This window comes from Natrix helvetica (assembly GCF_964273705.1).
Source record: "Natrix helvetica genome assembly, chromosome: 3".
Taxonomy (NCBI): domain Eukaryota; kingdom Metazoa; phylum Chordata; class Lepidosauria; order Squamata; family Natricidae; genus Natrix; species Natrix helvetica.
The window spans coordinates 83,436,688-83,464,605 of record NC_138549.1 but is presented as its reverse complement, the minus strand read 5'-3'; the positions used below and the strand labels follow the sequence as shown (position 1 = coordinate 83,464,605).

The window sequence follows — 27,918 nt, the reverse complement described above, 5'->3', positions numbered from 1 at the left end:
TCATATTCCCCACATCCATCTACTCTCAAAGCTAAATATACCCAGCTCCTTCAATATATTTTATAGGTCTTAAATCTATGAAACTAAGAAATTGAGTTTCTTAGAGAAAGAAGACACTATGGAACATATAGTTGCGCTTCCAATCTGCTTCAATTTCTTGAAATCCTTTTAAAGGTGCAGTACTCAAAATTGATTCATTCCTTGGGGTTGGGAGTATGGAAAGTGATTGTTCTTTGATAGAAAAATCAATTCCCATGACTTGGAAATTATACTTTTATTGATGCAGTTTAAATTGCATTCCATTTTCTACAGTCAGAGCACATGAGGCTTCTTATTCACCTCTTATTCCAATATATTTTTCACATTACATGGGCACTCTAAGTATCCCACAGTCCAAAAACTTTGGATCTGTTGTGTGCTTCCAAAGTGAAGAACTTTATATTTCTGTTAAATAAATCTCATTCCATTACTTTCAGCGCCATATTCTAAAACCCATCAAGATTGTTTTGAAATGCATTTGTTCTCTAGGACATTACCTATTTTCCAATTGTGTGTCATTCATAAACCAGATAACTATTCCCTCCCCTCTCTCTGGAAAGTGAAATGAGGGAATGAAGTCATCAACCACTCTGAGAAGAAATGGATCTCTTTGATGCCATAAGAACTGGCAAGGAAAAAAAAAACACTTTTTCTCTTCCTACTTCTCCTGCCATCCAGGGCTTGACAAGAGAAATGGCATTTGGCACAATGGCAGACTTGACACTTCTACTGTTAAAAAGCAAATTGCCCTGATTATCAAAGGACAGGGGCTAAAGGAAGGGCATGCTCACCGCATCCTAAGCAACAGCAAAAGCCCTGCACCTCTATGTACCTCAGTATGATTTACAGCAGATATACTATTTGATGGAACTTTTCCTTGCAGAAACTGAAAAACTGACCATTTGAAGTAGAGTTTCCTTTCTAGGTCAAGGAAAGGTTGAATGAAAGATGAGACCAACGACTAATCCAGGTTACAACAACTGCAGCTTTAGAAAATTATTTCTGGATAATCCCTATAGGATTGTGCCACTAACTGCAATCCAACTGAACATGTACAATAAGAAAAAACAACATGTTAAGTTGACAACCTACTAATAATATTGTCTTAGTAGTAATAAACTACTAAGTGACAACAGATAGTTTTAGATAAGAGATTTGCAATTCACAAACTCTCACTCTAAATCTGTGTGTGTGTGTGTGTGTGTCTGTCTCCCACGTTTTCCCTAAGGCACCAAAAACAAAAGCAGGGCATAATGAAGACTTCTTTCTTTATATGAATTCATTCGCCCTTCTGTGAAAAGCTGTAAAATGCACATGTAAGTTAAACAATGGCCCTGCAGGAACAGGTTTAAGAGACAGTTAGTGGGCATCTTAAAGTGTGTACTTATGTGTGTGTGTGTGTGTGAGTGAGTGAGTCAGAGAGAGAGAGAGAGAGAGAGAGAGAGAGAGAGAGAGAGAGAGAGAGAGTGAGTGAGTGAGTAGGGGATCCCAGAAAGAAATGTATTTTAACAATTGGCAAATGGAGACAGAGAGAAAGAGAAGTGGGGGGGGGGAGAGGGAGAGAGAGAGAGAGAGAGAGAGAGAGAGAGAGAGAGAGAGAGAGAGAGAGAGAGAGAGATTGCATCAATCGTAGAGCCAATCTTTTCGGATGTTGCCGTTCCCTTTTCTGCCAGCCCCGTCGGTCTCTACTCTTCCAGGACGCTCCCCCTGCTGCCTCTCCCGCCTCGGAGCGTCTTTCCCAGCGCCTCCTAAGAGACTGGCAACGCGAGGGGGGAAAAGCCGCGGGCCTGGGAACCGAGCGGGCGGAGCCGCGGCTGCAGCCGGAGTAGTGACGGGGCGGCACCGGGGAAAAAGAAGCACCCGGAAGGGAAGCGTGCCAGGCTCCCAGCGCGGCAGGTGAGAGTCGGGAGAAGAGACCCGGGAGGGCTAAAACGGAAACAGGGGGATTGCTAAGCAGGGAGGGCAGGTCCGCAAGCTGGGAACTACTAGGCGCGAGCGGACAGGAAGGAGGCGGCTGGGAGGATGTGGTCGGGTGGATGCAGCTTAGGTTGAAGCAAGGCAGAACCCGAAGGCGGGTAGCGAGGGATGGGATGCAGGGTAACCCTCCCCACGGCGGGCAAAAGTGGAGAGATGGCAGGGTAGGATTGCACTAGCGCTCGCCCTCGCCTCGTCAGCGCCTTAAAGCTGCTGCTTCATATCGAGGCTGATAACATCTGCAGCTGAAACCTCCTTCGGAGAACGCGTCCCTGAGGATATGCGGAGTGCCGTTCCTTCAAAGTTAAGGCAGCTTGATCTCCTTTCCCTTTGGGACTGGGATGGGGTTCATTGATTCGAGGAGAGCGCTGCTCCCTTCTCGAACTCGCTTTTGGTAGCCGAGGGTTGCTGTCGATGGATACTGTGGTCGAGTAATGAATGAAAGCGTCTGTTCCCGGAGCATGCACAGAGTGCTTATTGCCTCGGTTTGCTAAGAGGAGCGGATGGTGCGTAATCCTTGAGGCGTGAAGCTTCACAAAGATTGGAGATTAGTGGGTTTTTTTTAAAGGAAAATCTCTAACTATAGAAATTAAACGCGAAAACTTGCAGAACTGGGGGAGCAACATATATTAATGGCAGGAAGTGGCTCAGGCAGGAGCGAAGGGATTAAGGAACAATAGCTTTGGGGACAAGAAGCAGGATGCTCGACTATTCCGAAAGGTGAGTTACAGTGCAGTGGGCATGGTAAAAATCATTGTAGATAAATATATGAGGCAGTATAGATACATGATACCCGAAACAAGGACTATTTGACCAAATGTATGCATGTGTCCACTCCTGCCATACAGATTCAGTCATTTGCTTACTTACATACAAGCTAATGTTGCTTGAATGTAGGTAAGTTTTTATAGTATGGACTACTACTTTGGAATAAAATGGGAATATAATGGTAAGATTTTCAATGTATTGACAAAGGAACAGAAAAATGAAAAGGTAGGTTAAGGTAGGTTATTAAATAAAAAAATCCTGTAACTTTCCTGTATAAATGAATGTTGATCATTCATTATGGTACTTTCAAAGCACAAAGTAAGAGGCTATTAATAATCAGTTTGAAGCAAGTGACATAGAATAATGCAAAGAAAGATTGTCCTACTGATACAGAAAATTGCATCAAGCATATACACAAAGGGCAAATATTCTTTAAAAGTTAACACTTTTTATTCAAATATATTGTACAGACATATTTCTATTTAAAAATATATGGCTGCTGACAGTTCCTGTGTGTACTTTGAATTAATTCCTATTTCGAACCAAGCTTATAGGTTTATTTTTATTTGATTATTTGTTTTTTAAATTCATATGCCACCTATCTCAGTAACCTGCTAGGAAACTTTCTGCTGACAGGAAAGTACCATAGCATACATGTATTAATAAGTGCTACATACCCAGCTATATTTGTTTAAACTTCACTAACATTTTTATATTGTTGTAATAGAGAACACGGTGGCTCAGTGTCTAAGATGCTGAGTTTGTCAATCAGAAAGGTCGGCAATTCAGCGGTTCGAATCCCTAGCACCGCATAACAGAGTGAGCTCCCATTACTTGTCCCAGTTTCTTCCAACCTAGCAGTACGAAAGCATGTAAAAATGCAAGTAGAAAAATAGGAACCACCTTTGGTGGGAAGGTAACAGCGTTCCGCGCGCCTTTGGCGTTTAATCATGCCGGCCACATGACCATGGAGACAGCGCTGGCTCTTTGGCTTTGAAACAGAGATGAAACAGAGATGAACACCACCCCCTAGAGTCGGGAACAACTTTAATAGAGAACAAGAAAGGTCTAAATCAAATGCTACATCTTGTATATACTTATTAACTATTAATCATCTAAGAATTAGTAATACAAAACTCAGTGCTTCCCAGAATTTCCATAATTCCTGTATTCTCATCCCTTTATCCTTCCATTATATATCATCCTGTTAACCATAACAGTCATCTTATGATGGACGCTAATAGACATGTCATTCATTGTATAATTGTTCTTCTAAAAGCTTTGGAGTTTATACAACATAACATTGCATTTGTAATTCTGTCACTTTTCTATCTATCATCTGCATTTTTCTCTTATTAGAAAAATAACCATTTCACTGAAAAAGATGGAATAGCTCCCTTTGATTAATAGCGCTAGTAAATAAACAACTATTTTAAAAAGTATTCTGATGTTATTTTTACTATACTTTTGACATACTAGCCTTACAACATCATTTTTTTCATTTAAAATATTTTTCGGTTCATTCACTGTTAAAAAATTATTCAGGAAAAACTTCATTTTTAAATAGAAATTTTCCCTATCTCTCACTGAAAAAATATGAGAGAAAAGTGTGAACTTGTCAGATAAGAAACTTGACGTGGCATAATTACATAAATAAAACAGGAACTTACTTTTATAGGACACCAATAGAAAACTGAATACTTTATATACTGTATTTAAAGGATCTAAAGTCAGTTGAAAACATTAATATTGTCCTTTTCACTATCCTTTCAATCATAAAAGACTATGAAGATAATTTCATCACAATTTACATGCCTCAGCTGGAAAATCTTTTAACAATATCAGTACTCTTTATGGTGAACCTGGTTAACTGGTAAAGTAACCCTCATTGGAATGCTTCAGTCTTTTCTACAAATATTTTAAAAGATAAAACACTCAGATATCACTGTTCTTGTGGAACCATTTAAAGAAAGTATTTCAGTAGTAGAATTTGTTCTTAGCTTATTTTTTAATACAAAGAATATTTTTTTAAAAAAGTAAAAGAATAACAAAGGACAATGTTAACAGACAGACAGAATAAACAGAAAGTGATTCAGTAGGTTAATATCCTGGAATTTAGATGCGTTATCAAAAATTGAACTAGGAACTGCATAGAAGTGACAATATGTCTGCTGTTTTCTGTATTTGAAAACTATATGTACTTTTCCTGTATCTTTAAAGTAACAACTATGAATCAAGTTGCACCACATCTGATTTAGATAAGTTCTAGATGCTGTCATTTTCCATTTGCAAATATCTAATATTTTGCCACTTTTCTATTTTTTCTTTGCCACTAAGAGTAGTTGAAGAATATAAGGACAAAAGAACTGCACAAGAGCTTCTGATTAAAAGAGCTAGCATTTATTTCTCTGGAATTATGTTCTATCTCTGCATTATAGGTTTCTATATGTTCTTATTTAAATAGTTTCTTTAGACATTACTAATCTCAGACAATTAAGTGTGGCATCGTAGAAAAGCAACGGGTGGAAGCAATGGGTGGAAACTAATCAAGGAGAGAAGCAACTTAGAACTGAGGAGAAATTTCCTGACAGTTAGAACAATTAATCAGTGGAACAGCTTGCCTCCAGAAGTTGTGAATGCCCCAACACTGGAAGTCTTTAAAAAGATGTTGGATAGCCATTTGTCTGAAACGGTATAGGGTTTCCTGCCTAGGCAGGGGGTTGGACTAGAAGACCTCCAAGGTCCCTTCCAACTCTACTATTGTATTGTATTACTAAAAATCAAGTGGAAAAGGTAAGTTTAGATAATATAAATGTAATGGAGCAAGCGAAAGTGTATTGGAAACAAGTAGTACAGGAAAGGTGAGCTTGCTTTCTTCATTCATCTGTGTTTGTAAATTGCCCAAGGCAGCTGACAATACAAGTAGTCCTCAGCTTATGATCATAACTGAGCCCAACATTTATGTTGCTAAGGAAGACAGTTAAGTGTCTTAACTTAAACTGTCTACCGTGGACCTCACACCATTCCTAAGAGATCTGTAAGGGGCATAAGCACACCAGCGTGCCTACCGTCCCTGTCCTACTGTCCCCGTTTATTTGTACTTATTTATTGTGCTCATGTCCATGTTTATACTTACCTGTTATCTCTACGTGTTTAACAAACTAACCAAATAAATCAATAAATAGAGTTGTGTCCCGAGTTGGTGCTTCCGAGGCAACTGCATGCTGTATTATGAGGCATTCTCCCCCAGATTGCACATAGAGGTTCCCTAGGGAAGATGGCCTTGTGCCAGGCAGGACATGCTTCATCAAACTGGGGTGGCCGAGGTTTCCCTGGGCAGCTATGGGTTTGGGTTGGGCCCAGCTGGCCTGGGCCTTGCACTATGTAGCATCCCAGATTCTTGTAGCCCCAAAGCCCCAGAGTGCTAAGAAGCCTCTGTGGTCTACCCTGATAGACTGGGCTGTGGCGGCTGTGGTGGTTATGGCTTCGTGTTGTGCTGAGGCATGAAGGTTTCTTGAAGCCCAGGAGCTGTGGTGCGCCAAGAAGCCCCTGAGACACAGTACAGGTAGTTCTCAACTTACAACAGTTCATTTAGTGGCCGTTCAAAGTTACAACGGCACTGAAAAAAGTGACTTATGATCGTTTTTCACACTTACGACCATTGCGGCATCCCCATGGCCATGTGGTCAAAATTCAGACGCTTGGCAACTGGCTCATATTTATAACGGTTGCAGTGTCCTGGGGTCATGTGATCCCCTTTTGTGACCTGTTGTGGCCTGTTGGCCGCCGGTCCCTCCAGCAGCCGAATCAGATCAGGAGGAGGCGTGGGAGTCAGGGTCAGCATCAAGGCAACCTGAGAGCTCCGAGGGGGAAGAGAGCTCAGAGAGAGAAAGAGAGAGAGAGAGGCGGAACCTGAGCTGTCCGTCAGCCCTCAGATGGAGAGTCAACAGCCCCCAGGTCTGGAGATGGCTGATGAGGAAGAGGAGGAACAGCTGGGTCCAGTGCCTGACACACGGATGTGCAGAAGGCAGAGGAGAGCAGTGGAAAACTGTGTGTTGAACCTTGGGATGGAAGAGCCACCATTGCTAGCGAAGCCCCAGCCTAGCTCTACGGATAAAAGGCAGGAGGTGGAAATGAATAGATGTGGTAGATAACTATTCATCTGCCTGCTGGACAGACTTGTTAGCCTGCTGTAAGAGAGAAACTTTTTGCCAGGGCTGCTGGCGCTCCTAATAAAGGAATCATTTCTTCAACTACAGAGGATTTGCTGTGTTTGGGGAGCTGGGTCAAAACACCTTCTGACAAGCAAAGCCAACGGGGAAGCCAAATTCACTTAACAACCGTCTGACTAACTTAAGAACCTTTGTGATTCATTGATCAAATGTAGCAAGAAAGGTCGTAAAATGGTACAAAACTCCCTTAGCAAATTTCTCAGCCATATACATTTTGGTTTCAATTGTGGTCGTAAATTGAGGACTACCTGTCCCAGAGCTGTGCTGTTACCATAATTTTCAGACTATAAGACGCACCAAGATTTTGAAGAGGTAAATTTAAAAAAAGGTTTTTGCACTCTGCAGGCCTCCCAAACCCTCTGCACGTCTTATTTTTGTGAAAAACAGGGCATGCAGAGAGTTTGAGAGGCCTGCAAAGTGCTTCTGGGGACTGGGAGGAACAAAAACGAGCAAAAAACGGCCTGTTTTTCGTGAAAACGGGCCCATTTCTTTGCAAAAACCAGGACATGCATAGGCTCTGGGAGGCTTGTAGAATGCTCCTGAAGGCTGGGTGGGGCAAAAACAGTCAAAAAACAGCCTGATTTTTGCTCGTTTTTGCCCTTCCCAGCCCCCAGGAGCACTTTGCGGCCTCCCAAACCCTCTGCACATCCATTTTTGCGAAAAACAGGATGCACAGGGGCAGGGCTTCAGGAGGCCAAAAATGCTGTATTCAGTATATAAAGACGCACCCAGATTTTCACCCTCTTTTTTGGGGCGGGAGGCGCATCTTAAACTCCAAAAAATAGAGTACTTACTGCCTCGCAAGAGATGGTGCAAGTTGACCTAAAAGGCAGAAATGGTGGGAAATAGGCAATGAGGGTAGTTGGAGGCAATGCCTTGTCTTACATACTGGGACCAAACCTAGAATAGCTTGGATTGGGGTGTGTCCTCAGCTAACAACCAAATTCAGTAACCAATGGCAATAGGGCAATAGTGCAGTCACATGATGTCACATTTTACAACCGCATTGCTTAGCAATGAAAAATTCTGGTCCTAATTGTGTTAGTAGGTTGAGGACCTTGTCTTGTGTGTAGGTCTGGTAATCCTGATAGTATTCACTAGAATCTAGATGTAATTCTGTTTTGCTTCTGAACTTAGATAAAACCAGGAAGGTACTGACCAGGAAGTAGCAAAGAAATATACTCTAGGAGAATTCCCAGGGCAAGATTTTTTTTTTATGCTTGTTATTAATATATTTGTTCTTGCCAAATAGAAAGAAGCAAACCTCCACTGGCCTCAAAGGACAGTAAGATTATTCCTGTTTACCAAATACTGATTTAATAAAATCTAAGTTGTGGCAAGCAAGTAGAATTGAACCTCTTATCGAATTATGGGAGTATTTTAAGAAGAACCTCAAATTTAATTTGTCAGTTACAATCTGTCAATCTGCAACAGAGCTAGAAGAATCCAGTAACTATATTTATATTTCATCGCCTGCTTTCCTACACTTTTAGTAGCGTTTGCATTATATTTCTCTAGGAAGTCCTGGAAGTAGAAAATATCATTCAAAATATTGCAACAGGGGAATTTGAATAAATGGAACTAAAGGAACATTGAAACACAATCCCAGTGTGACATTGTACACCATTTTGGGATGTGACTATCTCTATGAAATAAATTATGATTCTGGGCATTACAGGTAGTCCTTGACCTACGACCATAATTAAGCCTAATTTTTTTGTTATTAATTGGGTTTTGCCCCATTTTACAATCTTTTTTTGCCACAGTTGTTAAGTGAATCACTGCAGTTGATAAGTTAGTAACTCAGTTAAGTGAATCTGGCTTCCTCATTGACATTGCTTGTCAAAAGATCGCAAAGGGGGATCGCATGGGACACAGCAACAGTCATAAGTATGAACCAGTTGCCCAGTATCTGAATTATGGACACATAATCATGGGGATGCTGCAAAGGTTGTAACTGAAAAATGGTCATAAGTCACTTTTTTCAGTGCCATCATAACTGAACGGTCACTAAATGAACTGTTATAAGTCAAGGACTACCTGTATGTGCTAAGGCAATTTATCTTCTCATGCTCATGGAGGTACTATCTTATAACTCATGCATCTTCTTTGGGACAAGCACAATAACCAAGGAAGCAGCAGTATGTAATCATCCCAACAAAGTGAAATTTGGGGGATTATTTATAATTTATATTAATTCTGCTGATGAATCCTTCAAACTATTTATAGCACAATCACATACATTTATAGTCAGGTTAACCTTCATTTTTTCACAAAGGATTATTTTTATTCCTACTGCACTTGTTCCCAAAGTGAGGTGGAATGTAATTTAGATTCCCAGGAGGGAGGGGCTGCATTCTATAGGAGCAAGAGAGAGCACAGTTTAGATACTTTGATTGGGATGAAAATGATCAAGAGAGCTCCTTCCTAGAAGTTCTTAATATATATCTTTAATGATGCAAGTAGTCTGCTTTAGTCTGGCAAGATTCTGTCTGTGGGTGAGGAATAATAAAGAAAACTGCTTAGAGGTTTCTCTGCATGTTTTTTGGAGCCTGACTCATAGGGAGTTCAGAGCAAAATATGTTTAATATGTTTCTGAAACAATGTCAAATATTATATTTGTTGCAAAGTATTTATATTTGAAAGTCCTTAGAGACATTAAAGCACAGGGAAGGAGAGGAGAAGTAGAGCAACATTCATTTATGCTAGATGACCAAAACTCCAATAATACTGGAGGCTACTGAAATGACACTGGTTCTGTATTTAATATTTAATATTAAGTGCTTTGTGAAATGAGATCTCATGCTGTTATCAATCTTAGGTTGCTAAGCTAGAGGAAACATTCCAAACCCTATTATCATTGTATGAAGTAGCATAATGGGTTATTTATTGTTCCCGTAGAAAATGTAGATTATTGTTGCGTAAGTGCTGATACGCCATTTGGCTTTAGTACAATACTAGAGACTATACTGCACTGGAAGAATGTTTTCTTTGTATGTTACGTTTTGTCCATACCAGCTATGTAAAAACTGCATTTGGAGTTATTTAACTGTGGAACTACTACTACTACTGAAAAATGAACATTCCCCCTCAACTTCAAGTTTGATGTTTACTGAAGAATCAGCATTAAAAAAATGGATTTGGCAAGTTGTGACTACCCAAATTTTGAGGTTTTTATTTTGTTTTGAACTTGTACAGCAGTAGCAGCCGGTTGATATACTTTATGTACCTTAACCTGAAGACTGAATGAATACTGCTCTCATTTCTGTTCGAGAATCATGGAAATTCAGAAAGAGAAGTTTGTTCTGGAAGTTGGTATTTCTGTATGCATTTTAATAACATTTTCTAGTAGTTTGTATTATTTACTAGGAAAACAATATTAAGAAAATGTTGATAGTTACACTGGATATTGGTAAAATGTAAAATGGTTAGGATCCAGAGATGTGCTGTTTAGTATGCCAAAAGAGTTTGAAATTTGTCAGGCAATTCCTTGCCTTTTTCATTGATTAGTAGATCTCAGTGCTGTGTTATATGTTACTTTTAGAAATATCAGTTTTAAAAACTCTGCATTTGAAGAGGAAGTAGGTGTGTTCAAAATCTTAGCACTGGTTATTCAATAATTTTTTACAAATTATGTCTTATGTACATTCGGATAGAGTTGATAGCCCACGTGTGGTAAAGTCAGACAAGAAAAACAGCATGAAAGCGTGAATATTTTGATCGTTGTAAATTACCATTATATTGAATTTGTTTACTATGTGTCTACTTTTTGTAGGATCAGTTGTGTTGCTCTGAATATACAGTAATTACCAGTACATAGATTCAAGTTCAGAAACGAAATCTATGTAAAAGTGTTTGGTTTAGAAATTGTGGATAGACTTCTTAAAGTTTATTTTAATGAACAGAAAATAGTTATTTGATATCTCCAAAAATGGTAAAACTTGTATCCAGGGTAAACAACCATTCAGAGTGTTGTTAAAGTAGATAGGTTGATTATGTTAAGAGTCAATACTACATAACACTTGAATAATTAACTTAAATATTTAATTTTTATTGGCTTATATTTTAGTGTTTTTACTAATCTTCAAATTAAACTAAAATGTTCTGGACATATGAACATTATACAGAAGGATTCTAACAATATAGATATACAGTAGTGTGTATGTATTTATACATTACCTGAATACACATGGGGGGGGGAACCCCAATGGAGATAATGACAAAGTTGTCAAAACATGTTCTGCTTGCCTAATGCCCCAAATTTACAACGTCTTAGAAGATATTTTTTATAATTCCTGTATTTTACCATGTTCTTAATCCTAAAAATAAGCTTGGTATTCCTTTTAGTACTTTATTAATTTAAAATATGCACATCCAAACAGATTTCCAGTAGAATGGTGCCTGTTCCATTTTTGTTTAGTTTTATTCGGATGAACAGTTTACCTCATAATTCTACTTTTTCAGATGACATTTAATCTAGGCTGTGTCTATGCATGTTTTTACCACTCTGAAATTGTCCATCTCTAAAAAAGAGTAAAGAAAATAAAGAAATAGAAATCCTCTCATCTCAAAGTATAAGATGATAGTAGATTCTAATTATTCCTGGGTACAGAAACTGTATGACTTTAGTCCCAGATACAATGGAAAGCTATATAGTTGTATCCTTCCCTCAACTGATAACAATTTATAATATAGCTCTCCATCTGCCCAATCCAAATACTGATTTTCAAAATGTTACAACTACAATGAGACCTATTTTTTTAAATCATTGAGATATCCATCTATTCAATATTTCCTTTGCCAAACACATTTAAAATTGAATTGTTTGACTCTTGATTCAAGACAAGTAAGAGTCTTTTAGGGAGTCAAAGTATCCTTTGTGAATTGTTTTAAAACAACTTGGCTTTTGTTTAGGCTTATTTATTACCTTTCTGCCCCAGTAAAATTGTTTAAAGCTACAATAATAATAGAACAAACAATTAACATCTGATAAAAACAGAGTCACTCTTAATGTCTTTAGTCCCCCTGAGACTGAAACACCTAAAGAAGAAAATCTTGTTTTCGTTTTCTGAAAACGGGGGGGGGGGGGGGGAAATACCTTATTAAAATTCCTAAGGAAATTATTTCATAGCTTGGGGCAAGCAAAAGAAAGGACCCTTTCTCGTATGTCTAATAAATGGTGTTTGGAAAGTGCTTATATCTTTAAGAGAATGTCTTCTGTCCTTTTTCGATGATTTTCTTTTAGGCCATAGTGATTTTGGATTTTAAAAATCAGAACATCTTAAATTGTGTTTCAGAAAAAACCTTGGCTGCCTTCAGGTCTATCAATATGGGCACAGTTTGGTCCTAATAGCATGCATCCATTAGCAGCCTGAATACAGAATTTTAAAATTTGCCTTTCATGGAGCTCACTGTAGCTGTTGCCCTGTAACCATACAACTCTCGCTGGTTCGAGAAGAGTTGCAATTGATGCATTAACGTGATGGAGCAAGCATCCTCCTTGCCTCTTTCACTAACCTGGAAATCCATAAAGAGATAGAGGTCAGGAAGCACTGTGAGGTTTCTCTTTCAGGGGAAATGTAGTCCCCATCCATAATTTCGACTGATCAACAAACTTTTGGCTTAGTTATTGTTGAATATAGACAGCAGTCCTGCTGAATCTGCTTACTTGGAGTTAAATGTAATAGACTCTTCCAGTGTCATTCAGCAATTTGGGACAAGATGGAAGGGTGTGGGATTTCACTGGCTTAGACTTGAAAAGTAGTCTATCAGCATCTGAGATATCCAGTACAGTAGAACTTCTGGTCACAACCATAATTCGTTCCATAACTTTGGTCGCAAACCGATTTGGTTGTGACCCGAACCTAACTTTGGAAATTTGGCGCTTACCCAAAAAATGGCGTGGAAAGAGAAATCGGCCGGGGGGGGGAGTGAATTTTTTTGGCCGGAACCCGATTTGGTCATGGTCAGAAGCGTTCCTGACTAGAGGTTCTACTGTATATAGAACTAAACATGGGCATTGTGTTTTAAGATCTGCATTGGCATTCTCTGTTGATTGCTTTTTAAAGAAGCCACAGCTTTTATAGAGCCCACACAGTGGCTCAGGAAAATGTCTGTTGGAATAAAGGAGGCATACAGGAAAGGATGTTACTTGTTTTACCATGTCGGTGTTCCTATTTATTCAAATGTATATTTTTCTGAGCCTGTGTGACTAACTGCCTTTGGCTTTGCATATATGGAGTTTCCATTTGGATCTTAGTTCTTGGAGCCTGATCTGAACTGGAAATCAAAATATTCATTCTGGTGGCAACAAAGGATGGGCGAAACAAACATATCTATCTTCTTGATAGATGAGTGGTTATACAAATTTGTTTAATACATGCATAAATAAATAAAAATCTTAACATTCAATAGTTTCCCGCAGCACCAGAGCCACCTTCAAAAATTTGTTTCTCCCTTCCTGAAGTGAAACCGGTTAGTTTAGATTTTTGCTATTTAGAAGCCACCAGATATATTTAGCAAGAGTAAACAAATGTCCAGAGAGCGCAGATGATTTTGCTGATAAATTCTTCAAAGGGTGAATTTTTCCTTTTTCCGGCTTCTTTGTTAAACCTGCACTTTGTTACCAGACTTTTTTTTTCTTGTTTGCTTTTCCACCTTAACAGGTCAGAGAGAGAGATAACTTACGTAAGCATTATAGGTTTTGATTTATTTTCTTGGCCAAATAGTACTGAGAGGACTAATACTACCCTAACTTAGGGATGAAATTCAGCTGGTTTGTACCGGTTTGGATGAACCAGATATTAATTTTGCATCCAGTTCACTGAACTGGTTGTTGCAAGGACCGGCTGGCCCCGCCCCATCCACCCCTCCCCACCCCTCCCAGGAGTCTCCATGTGGCCCATTTTGGATGTCAGGTAAATGCAGGGCCTGCATGGAGGCTCTGGGTGGGTGAAAAACGGCCCATTTCCGCCTCCAGAGCCCATGGGAGGCCGCTTTCACCCTTCCGGAGGCTCAAGGAAAGCCTCTGGAGCCTGGGGAGGGAGAAAACACCCCCCCCCCCCGGCCATGGTGCAGGAGGTCGAATAGGCCATGCCCACCATGGCCCTGCCCACCCAGCAACCGGGCAGAGAACCGGTTGCTAACATTTTTCAATCCCACCCCTGACCTAACTCCTTCAGAGCAAGCTGTTTTCATTTTCCTTTAGGAGTGGCAGGACTTCGCTCTGGCAAAAATCAAATACGGTAGTATATTTGAGGCCTTGAAGTTTAGGAGCAAGCAATATGGGTAGAGTTGGCATTCTCTTCAAACAGTTGCTGCTATTTCTACCCCTGTGACATAAGCAACAGCTCTTTAATTATATTAGAAATGAAGCACATGTTGGAAAAAGCCACAGTAACTTTAAAACTACAATTCTTAAAATGATATGCAAGAGCTGCCTTCTATATTGTATAGAAGAATCTTTATGAATAGAGGAGATTAATTTATGGATAATCTCCCCAAAAGTATGAATTATCCCCCTCACTTTTCTTAAAAAATCATAAATCAGCAATATGCACTTACTCAGAAATTGCATAGATCTATTCAGAAAGATAACTAATAATTAACACCCAGAAAGCAAATGTTCAGCATATTTAGTGATAGGGTACTTATTTGGTTTAGGTTTCAATACAGTTTCATACACCACAGTTAAACCATTTAACATGGCACATGAATCCAAATATTGTTGTCAAAAGGTTTCTGAGGAGGAAGTTTTGACAGAATGATGAAAAAACAATTAAGAACTTAGGACTTATTATCTGAGTAAATTTTCAAGTGTCTGTCAATTGTTTTGAATGAAGTATTTTAATAGCAACTTTTAGAAAATTTTATTGTGTGGCTCTCCTAATTTGTGAGGCAGTCTTAGGGGCAGAATGGTATTTTGATCATTTCATTACAACAACAATTACAGTTTGCAATACTGTAAAGTTGGCTGTGTTTAGGGCTAAATTACAGAAAGAGCAATTCCTCAAGGAAACTAGTAACAGACGCCTTTTCCCACTGCAACAATTTGTCATGTTTTAATAAGTTATCCTCACCAATAAACAAATAAATAAACGTTATGTATATAATATAATTCAGCCCTAACTTCAACATGGAACATGTTTTAGTACTGTGCTGTGAGTTAATCCCAAATCATGCAAAAAGCCACAGACAGGCAATTCTTTTATTACAGCCAACAGAAACATCACAAAAACGTAAAGACTTTAAATATTCTGGAACTTTTTAACAAGATAGTAAATGTGTACTAAAAAATTGAACTGCAAACAAAGAAAAGTAGTCTGACATTTGATGTAGCCATGGGGTCTGCCTTAAGAAAACTGCCACTTAGGAGTAGACTAGCACATATTTCAATTATCTTAAATTTAAGGGAAAGGGGAACACCCAATAATAAATTAACCTGTAAAGAACAGCATAACTCAAACCATTCCATCCTGAATATCTCAGTAACCGCCCCCCCACCCGCGTGCACACACACACACACACATAAAATAACACACACACAAAGGAATGCAGAATTTTCTATTCTAAAATAACAGCAGCACTTTGATTTCAGTCTGTGACATCATCTCAACTTGTGACAGATTTTGTTCTCAAGGTTTTTCTTCGTTGTACAAAATGTCGGTCCACTCACAGTATTTTTCTTATGAGCAACACAGGAGAGAGCAATATTCATATTTTGACTAAATTTTCAAAAAAGGCAAAGCTCCATTTTACCTTTGAGAAATTACAAATTGTGGGTTCAGCTAAAAGTTATATTGAGAATTATATGTATTATAGCAGTAGTCTAGATTAGCTATCAGTTTTGTTAGACAAGGAACTTCCCTTTAGAAGTTGGTTTCTTAAAGCACTTGATTCTACAGATCTACCAAGAAATCTTCAACTGGTTGATATTAAAGGAAACCTACTCAGCATTCAAGACATTCCAGACCTGATTCTTATTAAATATAAAGAAGAATGTAATTAAAATAATGTAAATCAAATACATTAATAAAATAGTGAAAATGCCCCATTGCCTTATTGTCCTTCCTAATGTGGCCCTGCTCTCTACAGGGAACATATCACGTGACAAAGTAATCTCTACAATTCTCTCGCTCTTCTTTCTTTTTCAGGAAGGGGATTGTCAAGCTATGTCTACCAACTTAAAATACCTTTCTTTGAGCATATTAGTCTTTCAGACAACTAGTTTGGTGTTGACTATGCGATATTCTAGGACACTGAAAGAAGAAGGACCTCGCTATTTGTCTTCAACTGCAGTGGTCATTGCTGAACTTTTGAAAATTACAGCTTGCATTTTGTTGGTTTACAAAGACAGCAGTAAGTATCTCAGCATTATCTTTATATATTATAAGGAGTTAATAAGACACCTTCCCAGGAGTAAATCAAATGCACTGGCCAAATAAGTATATTTATTAAAGAAGTATAAAAAGAGGACCTGGAAATTGTAAAAGGTTTAGATAGCTAACATAAACTTAAGTTAGCTAAACTTGAAAATATTTACAGAAGGGGTACATGGGGTTATGGAGAGTAATTGCCAGGAAGGGAATTCAAATTTGATTCATCAGTGCCTTGAATGATATAGTAATGTTTTCTGGGAATTCATACTACAGATAATCCCTGATTTACAACCATTTGCTTAATGACAGTTTGAATTAATAAGAGATTTGAAAAGTGTGCATTAACAATAGGCCCAGAAAGAGAGCTTTATGGCCTGTGAAGCACTTGTGACTGCTGCAACATCACACACACACACACACCCTGCAATGATATCATTGCTACTCAGGAACCTGTCAACTAACTTGTATTTATAACCTGTTGAGTGTCCCACAGTCACATGATCATAATTTCTGACAGATTCTGGTTTAAAAAAAAACCTCCATTGTGGAAATAGGATTTGCACTTAAAATGCATCACTCAACAATTACAGTGACTCAACATACGACTGCAGTAAAAACGGTTGTAAAATCAGGTCTGGTGATGTGGTGACTCGACTTAAGACCCTAATGAGTTATGACCAAAATTCCGGTTCCAGTTGTAGTTGTAAGTTGAGCATTACCTGTATACTCTGTAGGTTATACCGTGAAAATACAACTTAGCCATAGGAACACAAGTCCATTTACTACATTTTGGTCTAGCTGTGTCTGCTCATGTTCATTATTTAAGGAAATAAAAATTGTGACAAGATGGAGGGGAATCTAGGTCCTTCACAAGTTTAAAATATGCCAGCCCTTAGAAATCGCATGTTCCACACAAAAGCATTAAAATGTTTAGCTACAAAGTTAAAATGAATAGGCTTCCTTCTAACCAACAATATGTATTGCATTTTCTCTTTGCATAGAGTGCAGCTTGCGAACTCTGAACAGAGTGTTACATGATGAAATTCTTAATAAACCAATGGAGACACTTAAACTTGCTATTCCTTCCGGGATTTACACTCTACAGAATAACCTGCTCTACGTTGCTTTATCAAATCTAGATGCAGCCACTTACCAGGTACTTCATTTTGATAGTGTCTTATTGTTAAAACTCAGAAATCAAATCATGGGCTATTTTATTATTATTTTTCTTTTATCTTTTTAGGTCACATATCAACTGAAAATCCTCACAACTGCATTATTTTCCGTGTCAATGCTCAATAAGAAATTAGGTGTATATCAATGGCTTTCATTAGTGATTCTGATGGCTGGTGTTGCATTTGTACAGGTAAATCCTGTTATGAATATATGTCTTAATGCTGGCAGGGAAAATCTTAATTCGCTTTGGTAATAGAAACTTGGTTGATGCCACATAATTCTTACACTGCATTTAAATAGGATTTGGGGGCCCTCTAGCATACTAGCTATAATGAAAAATAGGTATTTTCACAAAGTTAGTTTATCTGAAGACTGATAATCCCATCTTCCTTGTGATGTATTTCTTGTGCAGGCTTAACTTATAGCTAGTAGGTTTCTGATCTCTCCATTCAGTCCTCAACTTACAACAGTTTGCTTAGTGACTGTTTGAAGTTACAATGACACTGAAAAAAGTGACCCATGACCACTTTTCATACTTACAACCATTGTAGCATCCCAATGATCACATGATCAAAATTCTGACACTTGGCATCTGACTCATATTTATGATGATTGTAGCGTCTCGGAGTCATGGGACCCCCTTTTGCAACCTTCTGATGAGCAAAGTCAATGGGGAAGACAGATTCACTTAATAGCCATGTTACAAACTTAACAACTACGGTGATTCACTTAACAAATGTGGCAAGAAAGGTTGCAAAATTCACTTAACAAATGTCTCACTTAGCAACGTATTGGGGCTCAATTGTGGTCATAAGTCAGCTACCTGTATATGGTAGGCTTCTTCTGAAGTCACTCTAGTTTGTCATTGTTCTTTGTGATTGCGATGTGCAGAATCGAAGGTAGTATTGTAAATGTAGAATGAGATAGTTGTTTTCCATAATCTTACGTTAGTAAACCCCTAAATAGCATTTGCTTTTTAGCAGTTGGGTCATGTTATTGGCTCATGTTCAACTTGAACACCCGGATCTTGTTCACATATACTACTGCCAAACCAGTTTTTCCAATCCTGTTCTTACGCCTTTACGTTTTTTCTCCCCAAGCTGTAGGACTTTACATATTAAGTTTGTTTGTTAATGTTTCACCTTTGCTTGAAGTGTGAAGAGAATTACCTCCTCTATACCTAGTGTTATCTTAGATCTAGTAATACAATATTTGTTTAGTAAGGCTGTGAATGACATAAAAAATTATTGTAACCTCTAGCCAAGATTAGAAAGCAGTTCTAATTGGTAGTTCTTAAAATTCTATTGCATATTATTTAGAATCGACCTAAGAAGAGTAATAGCTTCAGCTTGGTTTTATATTCAAAACTCAACGGATTTGTTTTGTCAGTACAGTTTCTTTCAGTATGTGGTGACTTCTTTCTTGTTAATTTTATTCGGTAATTTAAATATATTTTAATATATTACTTTATTTCTTTTAGTGGCCATCAGATTTGCAGACAACAGCTAAAGAACTTTCAGCAGGATCACAGCTTGTGGGCTTGGTAGCAGTACTTATAGCCTGCTTTTCTAGTGGATTTGCTGGAGTATATTTTGAAAAAATTTTGAAAGAAACAAAACAATCAGTATGGATTAGAAACATTCAGCTTGGTAAGTCTTAAAAAAAATCTAAAAGAGAGATTCAGGTGTGCATCCAACTATAATTAAGAGTGCTTCCTTCTGTTAAGTTTAGAGAAATGGTTATAAGGCTAAGCTCTGTTTGCTATTAACATTTGTAAAAGGAACTTTATTACTTATATCTTGTTACAAATATGTATTATATGAATCAGTTTCTGTTTGGTTTCTGCTAATATTTAATGGATGATAAAGGCAATGGCTAGCATCCAAATTATAGTGCAATTATTACCGTGATGCAAATAATGCAATTTGTTTTTTAAAAAGGTGTCTCATTCTTGCTATATGACAACTTTCTTTTGACACTTTGATTATATTTTTATGAATTTGCTATGGTGGGGTTTTTGCTATCAGAGAAAAAGTATTGTATGTCTCACTTCAAACAGTTGTAGTTTATGTGTTATATGAGAACCAATTAAATTAAACTAAATGTTGCCATCTTTCTATAGCCATTATCACAGGCATCTGAACAAACCAAGATCACATCAAAATTACATGCATGTGGTGATGTCATGATGCATAATCCACTCTTACGTACTTGTGTCCTGTCATCTGATGCAAGTATGTAAGTCAGTTTTTGTGTCATGATGCATGTTTTGTCATCTGCCCACCTTAGCAGCACCCTAATTTTTAAGAACCAAAAAAATGGAAATATGTATATCTACAAATGTTTATTTAAGAATGCTTTAATTTAAAGACTTTTTTTCTGTTTGAATAGAAGTCTAGGATAGAAAAAAATCATAGCACTATTTTTAACTAAAGATGAAAACAAATGAATATTTTCTCTCTGTAGGTGGATTTAGGAATATAGACTGCTGTTTTTAAAAAGAAAAGGCATAAATAAGTACTATAATCGCGCCTGCATTTTACATACTATATGCCTATATAAAAAGTACTATGAACCAAAGAATGCTTATTTAAAAAGGTACCTCTCATAGCTCCTCGTAAGTTGTAAAGTGAATTTAAAATTGCAATTGAATGTCTTTAAATTGTGGTTGAAAGTCTTAAATTAACTCTATCCATTTTTATTAAATCTTCTAATTGCCTGTCTTTTAAAATATACACTGTAGTGCTATTTTAATACATAATTCAAAGTTCTAATATGGATCACACTACAAACAGCAACAATAAAATGTAATAACAGATGCAATTTAAAAAACACAGAAAAGTAGTGCAGGGATTCCTTGATTGATGAACACAAGTGGGACTGGAATTCTGGTTGCTAAGTGATGTCATTAAGTGAGTCATCACGTGACCAAACCTAATTATACTACCAATTTTACTATGATAGATAAACCGTGATCATTAGGTGAACCATACACACATTTATTAAGCAAATCCAGGTTCCCCAATTAACTTTGCATGTCAGAAGCCTGCTCAGAAGTGACTGCAAGGTACTGCAACCATTATTTATTTATTTATTTATTTATTTTATTAGACTTATAAGCCGCTCCCTCTCCTCGAAGGGACTCGGGGCGGCGTACAATAAAAAAAATACATATCACATGTTGCACGGAGGAGGTATAAAAAACTCACAACATCAATTATTACAATTCATAAAATAATAATAATAATAGAGTTAAAAAACATTAAAATACCCTAAAATTTAAAATTGCCAGGGGGATTAGAGGATAGAGCTATAGTTGAGTATAAATGTCAGCCAGTTACCAATTTCCCAAATGTAACCTCAATTGCATGTCACTTTTTCTGAAGCTATTGTAGCTTTAAACTATCATTAAACGATCATAAGTTGAGGGCTACCTCTATTGTTTACAATATATATAGGCAGTCCTCATGTTTTTGATATATTATACAGGTAGTCCACAAGTTACTACAGCAGTTGGGATCAAAATTCCCATCGCTAAGTGATGTGGTCCTAAAATGTGACCACATCAATCCTTATTGTCATTAAGTAAGCCTCTTCTTACAATTTCCTGCCGGCTTTCAGCAACCAAAGTCAGTGGGGAAGCCGGCAGGAAGTTGCAAGTCTCAGGTGGCTCACAAATAGGCTGCTGCTGGATAGAAAAGAGAACAAGGGGGTGCACTGATGAGGCATGGTATGAGCTCAATGAGGCTCAGGGATGGTCCGTGGGTGGTGGTGGAGGTGTAGTGCCAGCACAGCAAGGCTCAGGAAGGGTGCATGATGATGAAGTCATGGCTCAAGTGCAGCTGAGCTTGCAGCGGCTGCTGCCCGCTGGAGGAGTGTGCAAGGTGCACTAGTGGCAGGGAAACATAATGAAAGCAAGGTTTTGGGGAGAGTGCATAAAGTTATGTGAGTGGTGGGAAAGGTAAAGCACAATTGTTAAAGGGGCTGGAGGAAGGTGTAAGGGTGGGAGAGATTACCTGAACGATTTGTGACCTCCTTCATTGGGTTCCTTGTTGATTTTGCTTGAGGTGTGGCAGGGAAGGTTGCAAATCACAATCAAAGTGACTGCAGCACAGTGCAACCAGTGGAAGTGCAAGTCGATCACATGACTTCAGGGGTCCTGGGACAGCTGATTTTCAAGGACTGGTTGTAACTTCAATGGTCGCAGGACAAGTGGTCATTAACTGAGGACTACCTGTAATAATAAGATGGGCTAATAGAACTTCCAGAAAGAAAGCCTAACACATTTGGGATAGGTTAACTTGGTTTCTATAGAATTCATGTAGATGCAAAATCAGAGTTCTCCAGTAAACCTTAAAAATGACCAGGTTAATATTACTACTCTACAGTAGCATTTAAAAATTATAAGCAGCCCTTTTTTGCCCCACAGTGGTTAACAGACGCAACTGCAATTAATAGTGATTTATGTACATTTTTGCTGTGATAAGCTGTACGTAAAACTGCTTCCAAAGTAATTAAGATAACTATTTAAAATATAAACTATTGCATTAAGATGGAAAATACTTAATGTATACTTAATAATACTTAAAAAAAACAGATTATAAATCCAGCAGATAATCATTGACATGTCTGAATAAGTATTCAAAACCTACGGTAAGCATATTTCTTTCTCACACATGTTTGATAGAAGCTGTTTAGGTCCTTTACATGTGTTACAGAGACCTTCAACGGACTCATTATAGAAGGCAAATAGTATTTATGAGGTTCTGTGTTGAAACAGCTTTTAGGATCAAAAATTAGGATGTCATCACCATTCTTTGATATTTTCTTATGTACAGCACAAAATAATAACTAATATTTAGAGATAATAGGAGAGGTTTCCGCTTGTATCTGGCTTATTAAAGTACATAATCCAAATTGTTATTAGGTAACATAAAAGAGCATTCGGAATTTCTTTTCTGTCCAACTTACCATGGCTCAATATTTGTCTTGACTTTCAGGATTTTTTGGTAGTATATTTGGATTGATGGGCGTATACATTTATGATGGAGAACTTGTATCAAAGAATGGATTTTTTCAAGGTTATAACAAGCTTACTTGGATAGTTGTAGTTTTGCAGGTAATACATCCAATATTACATTTTATCAATTGGGCTTGTGTTATGCCAATATTGAAATTACCATTGTGAGTTACACAAATTTGTTCAACTAATACTTTTTAAAAAAATTGTTCTATTTAACAAGGCAAGGGAAAGCATGCTGACATGGCTTTGGGATTTTTTTCAATCCCTTAACCACAATTCCTAGGTCACGTGATGAGGTACAGGAAGTCTTAATTAAGGGACCATGCAGAGTCTGACTTCTGGAATACTCTACAGCCCCTTCACCAGCACTGGCCATAGGATCTGTCTGTTTACTTAGTATAATGAAGTAATCTGTTGTGTACTGTATTGTCTTATCCTTGTGATTGTCTCCATGTATGAATATATGCATTGGGAAGCATAAAGCAGGCTGCACATGTTCCATTCTAAGTCATGTGACCAGAGTCAGGGTTTAGAATGGAGCTGTCAACAGCATTCTGAGTAATTGTCCAACTGCCTCTCCTAAAATACCTGAGATATATTTTTTTTCTGAAATGTTTTCCTCCATTTTCAAACCTAGTCTTTTTTTTTTGTGGCTAGTTTCTCCCACCATACCAACATTGAACATGTTCTGTTCAGTTTTTGGAAGCTTATCTTAAAAGACAAGTTCCGCTGGCGTGGAAAGAATTAAAAAATGTCCCAGTTAATCAGGCACATTAATTTTTATTGAATTGTTTTATTACAAATTCTTTCAAGGTAAGTCTCCTGTCCCTCACCACTAATTATGAATACCAGTTATTTGAAAAATGAACTTCTGTTTCTCGATAATCAGAAATAGAATTGATAGGAAATGGTTAACTTTGCCTCATTTAATTAGAGGGTAAGACTTAATAATAAGAACAGTTTAACACTTTTGATGTTAATTAAGAAATAATAAAATGCACAATATGGAAATAACTTTGAACCAAAAGCAGAAAAGTGTATAAGAACTAAATCTGATGGAGACTTTAAAACTTGTAAAATTGAATTTTATTTTATGATACAATACTATACATTTTATTATTATATATTATTTTAGTAAAATGTTCTTAGCATAAATCACCCAGAATCAATTATATATTTAAATTAATTAAAAATACTGAAATTAGGAAATTCTTTTTCAGATTAAACATTTTAGGTAGTCCGCACTTACTATTTGTTCAGCAACCATTCAAAGTTATGACAGTGCTAAAATAATAAGCTTGTGGCCCATTTACGATTGTATTTAAGAATCTTTTTTGCATTGCTTCTGATGTGTAAAAGAGAAAACAGCTTTTTTGAAATCTCTCTTCAATCTCTCTGCCTGGGGGTGTGGAAGGCAACACCCCCCACCTGCAGAGCAGAGAGATTGGAGATAAAACGATTTCAAGAGAGTAAGTTGTTTGCATAGCACACTCTCAGCTCCCACCCTCCAATTATGGCATTATTGTTGTGCTGTCAGTGTGTACAAGACAGTAATCACACCCTAGCATTGCAAAGGATGAGACAGTGTTATGAAGCAAACAAAAGGTAATTTTGTCCCAACTGGAGAACACAGTTGCAGTGATTTCCCCAATTAGTAACTGCTTTACTGAGTGATGGAGATCCCAATCTCAGTTAGCATCTTTAAGTGAGGACTAGCTGCAATAAAGTACTTATAAAAATCATGGCTTTCAGGATTAAGGCAGACAGACAAATAATGTATGGCACTATTCGTATAATAATGTAACAAAAATAAAGTAATAACTTTTCCTTCAGGATTTCTTTGCTAAATATGCCCAATATCTGATTAACCATTAAGATTAATAAAGTGATTATTATGTTTTCAATGTTTTGTCAGGCGCTTGGCGGCCTTGTTATAGCAGCTGTTATAAAATATGCAGACAATATTTTAAAAGGATTTGCAACATCATTATCTATTATATTGTCAACATTAATTTCATATTTCTGGCTTCAAGATTTTGTCCCTACAAGGTAAGTTGTATTTTTAATTTTGTCTTTAAAACAAATGCCTTGAACAAGTATAAATAAAGTATAATTTAAACTGAATTTAAATGTTTTGGTGAGCTTATAAACTAAATATTTTGCACAATAATAGAATAAATATATTTTGTGGTGCAGTATTGCACACATCAACTCAAACATAAAACCAGTTGATCTCCATGGGGTGGAATTACACAAATAACTGTATATAAGGAAGGAGGTTTAATATGCATGTTTTTATTTCTACTTTCATCCACAAATTTTAGTAGCTGCATTTTGCGGCCAGATTTTGATGGTATAACATGAGGGCAAGATGGTTACCTGGAAATTGTCTTGAAAGAAAAATGCAGTGTGTGGGTTGCCCATTTTTGTCTACAAAATATTGGCCTAAATCAGTTGTTTCAGAATAAGGCAGCTTTTTTAAGTAAGCGTGACTGAATATAAATTAACTTGGATATTTTGATTCTGTTAGTGTTATGGTTAATATATTTCTTTCACTGCCTGAAACAGAATAAGTAAGTAAGTAAGTAAAAGATCTAGGTATATTTGCATTGAAACGGAAAAATAAAATGTTTTCCTCCCATTATACATATAAGTCTATAGTTTTCAACTTATGACCAATCACTTAATGACAGTTCAGCACACCCCACCATTGCCGCTCTGGTGTAACGCCTAACATGTAGTTGTTTCCCCTCCACCACATGCCACTTCCATTTGCGCGTTGTCCCCCCACCACACCGCCCATAATGCCAGAAGCTGTGTTGGCCTTGCTCCCCCTCTCCCCTTTTGTTGGAGCTGACTGAATTGTGAGGCAAACCGTCTTTGTGAAGCCCCTAGAGACGCCCTTCCCACCCTTCTGGGTCACCCCAACACTCTCGCCTGTTTGTTTTTTTTAAAAAAAGAACTTGCATTGTACACTCCCTCCCTAGCCTCTGCGATTGGTCCATCACCAATTGTATGCTGCCCCACAATACCGTTGCTTCTGTCTGCCACCCAATTGGCTGGGGGCTATTTGTCCTGGCAACCAGAGGCCTGGGTCAAATGGTGTCTGGGCGAATGGGCAGGGACAAAGGGCCAGGGCGGAGGGCCAAGGACCCATTGGCTGTGGAGAATGGCTGGGGGAGCGCCAGCGGAGGAGGAAAGTTGGCTGTAAATGGGCTAAAGCGGGTGGCTGGGGGCAAAGGAGGCGTGGCCAAGATCCGTGCCTTAATGTCCCATTCCAAGCTGAGTATGCTAGATGGTTACATGATGATAGAGTATTGTGATCTTTTCATTTCAGTTGTATTTTTAATTGATTTTATCTGTTTATACATTTTTATTGTGTATGTCATCCAGAGTCATTATGTAAGTCATTATATAAAATACCTATTTTACAAATGTACAAAATATATATTCTAAACATTTATTCTCTCTCTTTTTTATCTTTAGTGTGTTTTTTCTTGGAGCTGTTCTGGTAATAGTTGCTACTTTCTTATATAGTTATGATCCAAAGCCAACAGGAAATCCTATTAAAGCATAACAGACTTTTCCATGTAACAATATTTTGCCAATATTGGGGAAAAAGAACTTCTAAATACTGTTGGATTATCAGGCACTGAAAGAGTTTATACTGTGTCAGAAGAATGATGTTTAATAGTTAAATTTGCAAAACTTCTGTAAAAGAAGGGAAACCCAGAGCAAAACTTGAATGGATTGCTTCTAGCACCTGGAACTAGAAATGCTTCCAACTTGAACTCTGAGGTTAAATCAGAATGATTTACTATTTTCGACAGCTGCAGAAATGTCCTATGCATTCTTCTTGCAACAGCACATGACAGCATCTGTTAAATCATACCTGTTTTTGAAAGTTATTTCATCTTTTCTAATTTTATATGAATGCAGATCTGTACACACTCACACACACACACACACACACACACACACACACACGTTTCAAATCAGAGATATGAAATTTTGTCCTATGTCCTCTGGGTGTATTGGAGTTTGGATTCTATAATCTGCCAAATAATAAATTCACCAGGCTGGCTGGAAAGTTATGGAATCAAATTTAATATCTGGTGGGAAGATATGTTTTGTTTTGGGAAGAAGGTTTGATGATGATGCTTCTGATAAGTATTCCTGTTCAAAACCAATGAAGTATCACTGAATCATTGTTTGTAGATTTATAATATTTTATATAGAAAATAATTATTTCACTGAAATTGATGTTGTAAAATGTGCTGATGTAAATGTCTTATAATTCATGGTGAATTCTCCAAGAGGAAGAATTTAGTATTTTCATTTGGAAGCTTTGTGTGTATGAATGCCACAAACTATATTGCTGCACCATTCTAAAATGAGAGCCTCACCACTTAGAAGCAGCATAACGACAGTATCTGATACTTGTTCTACATTAGATGAATGTCATTGTAAATTGCCCTAACCAATAATGAATATGTGTCTATTTGTTCAGAGAACAATTTCTTTACTTGATAAGATCATTCTTACAATTTATGGACAGTACATTTCATTGCTTACTATCTTAATTTGAAAATATTTTTAAAATGTATTTTTAAAAGTAGCCATATAACTCAAGTATTATAGTTCCATTTGGAGCCACAATAGTATATTCATGTGTATATAATGTACTATAATATAGAGCTTTAAAAAAATCTGGAAAACTTATTTAACTAAAGTGGCTCTGTCCAGTCTTGAAATTCCATTGTTAGAATACACGCTAATTGTATTAACCAAGAAATGAAGAATGTTACTGTGCAATAAATATTAGGCATGAATTGTTCAGGTGTGTCAGCGGAAATGGCCATAAAGCCCTCTCTGCTCTTCGTTGAATATAAAACTTGAAATTACTTCTAAGCTTGGGTCCAGGTGATTGCTTTTGATGCAGAAGAGCTTCGTTGGCAGTGTGGCAAATCTTTATGAACACAAAGGGCTGTAGTCACACCAGTAGAGATGATATCCAGACTATTTTGGAATGTTGAAATATTTAAATATGTTCAGAGAACATAAGACAGCAATAGGCTCTGTGAAAGCAGTTTGTGTACATTTGCTTGAATAATGATAGTACATCATTGAAATCCTCATGGAAATTGCTGCTGAGAAATTATGATTGTAATTTGTGGAAGTCATACTGGCACTTTGTGATCCTCCATGCAGACTTGTGGAACAGCTGAGCTGCATTGTGAGGTGGAACTCTTTATTTTTAACACATTGTAGGCCAGTCTGTCCTAAATGCTTATAAAATATATCACAATAAAATAACGTCTATCCTGCA

The 27,918-nt window shown here is 37.4% G+C and overlaps 1 protein-coding gene across 8 annotated transcripts; it reads left to right on the top strand.

The window, feature by feature from the left end:
- Positions 1-1,860: 1,860 nt before the first annotated feature.
- SLC35A3 (solute carrier family 35 member A3) lies at positions 1,861-27,918 on the top strand. 8 transcript variants are annotated; one of them, XM_081946613.1, is made up of 8 exons: positions 1,861-1,935; positions 16,166-16,370; positions 17,392-17,546; positions 17,634-17,756; positions 19,047-19,215; positions 22,567-22,685; positions 24,505-24,638; positions 26,076-27,918. In XM_081946613.1, the coding sequence occupies exons 2-8, from the start codon at positions 16,184-16,186 to the stop codon at positions 26,164-26,166; spliced, it is 978 nt and encodes a 325-aa protein (XP_081802739.1). In that variant the 5' UTR covers positions 1,861-1,935; positions 16,166-16,183; the 3' UTR covers positions 26,167-27,918. The 8 variants fall into 8 exon arrangements, 7 of the variants coding, with proteins under 7 accessions (XP_081802739.1, XP_081802736.1, XP_081802738.1 ...); XM_081946610.1 differs by lacking the exon at positions 1,861-1,935 and adding an exon at positions 1,973-2,519; XM_081946612.1 differs by lacking the exon at positions 1,861-1,935 and adding an exon at positions 1,973-2,733.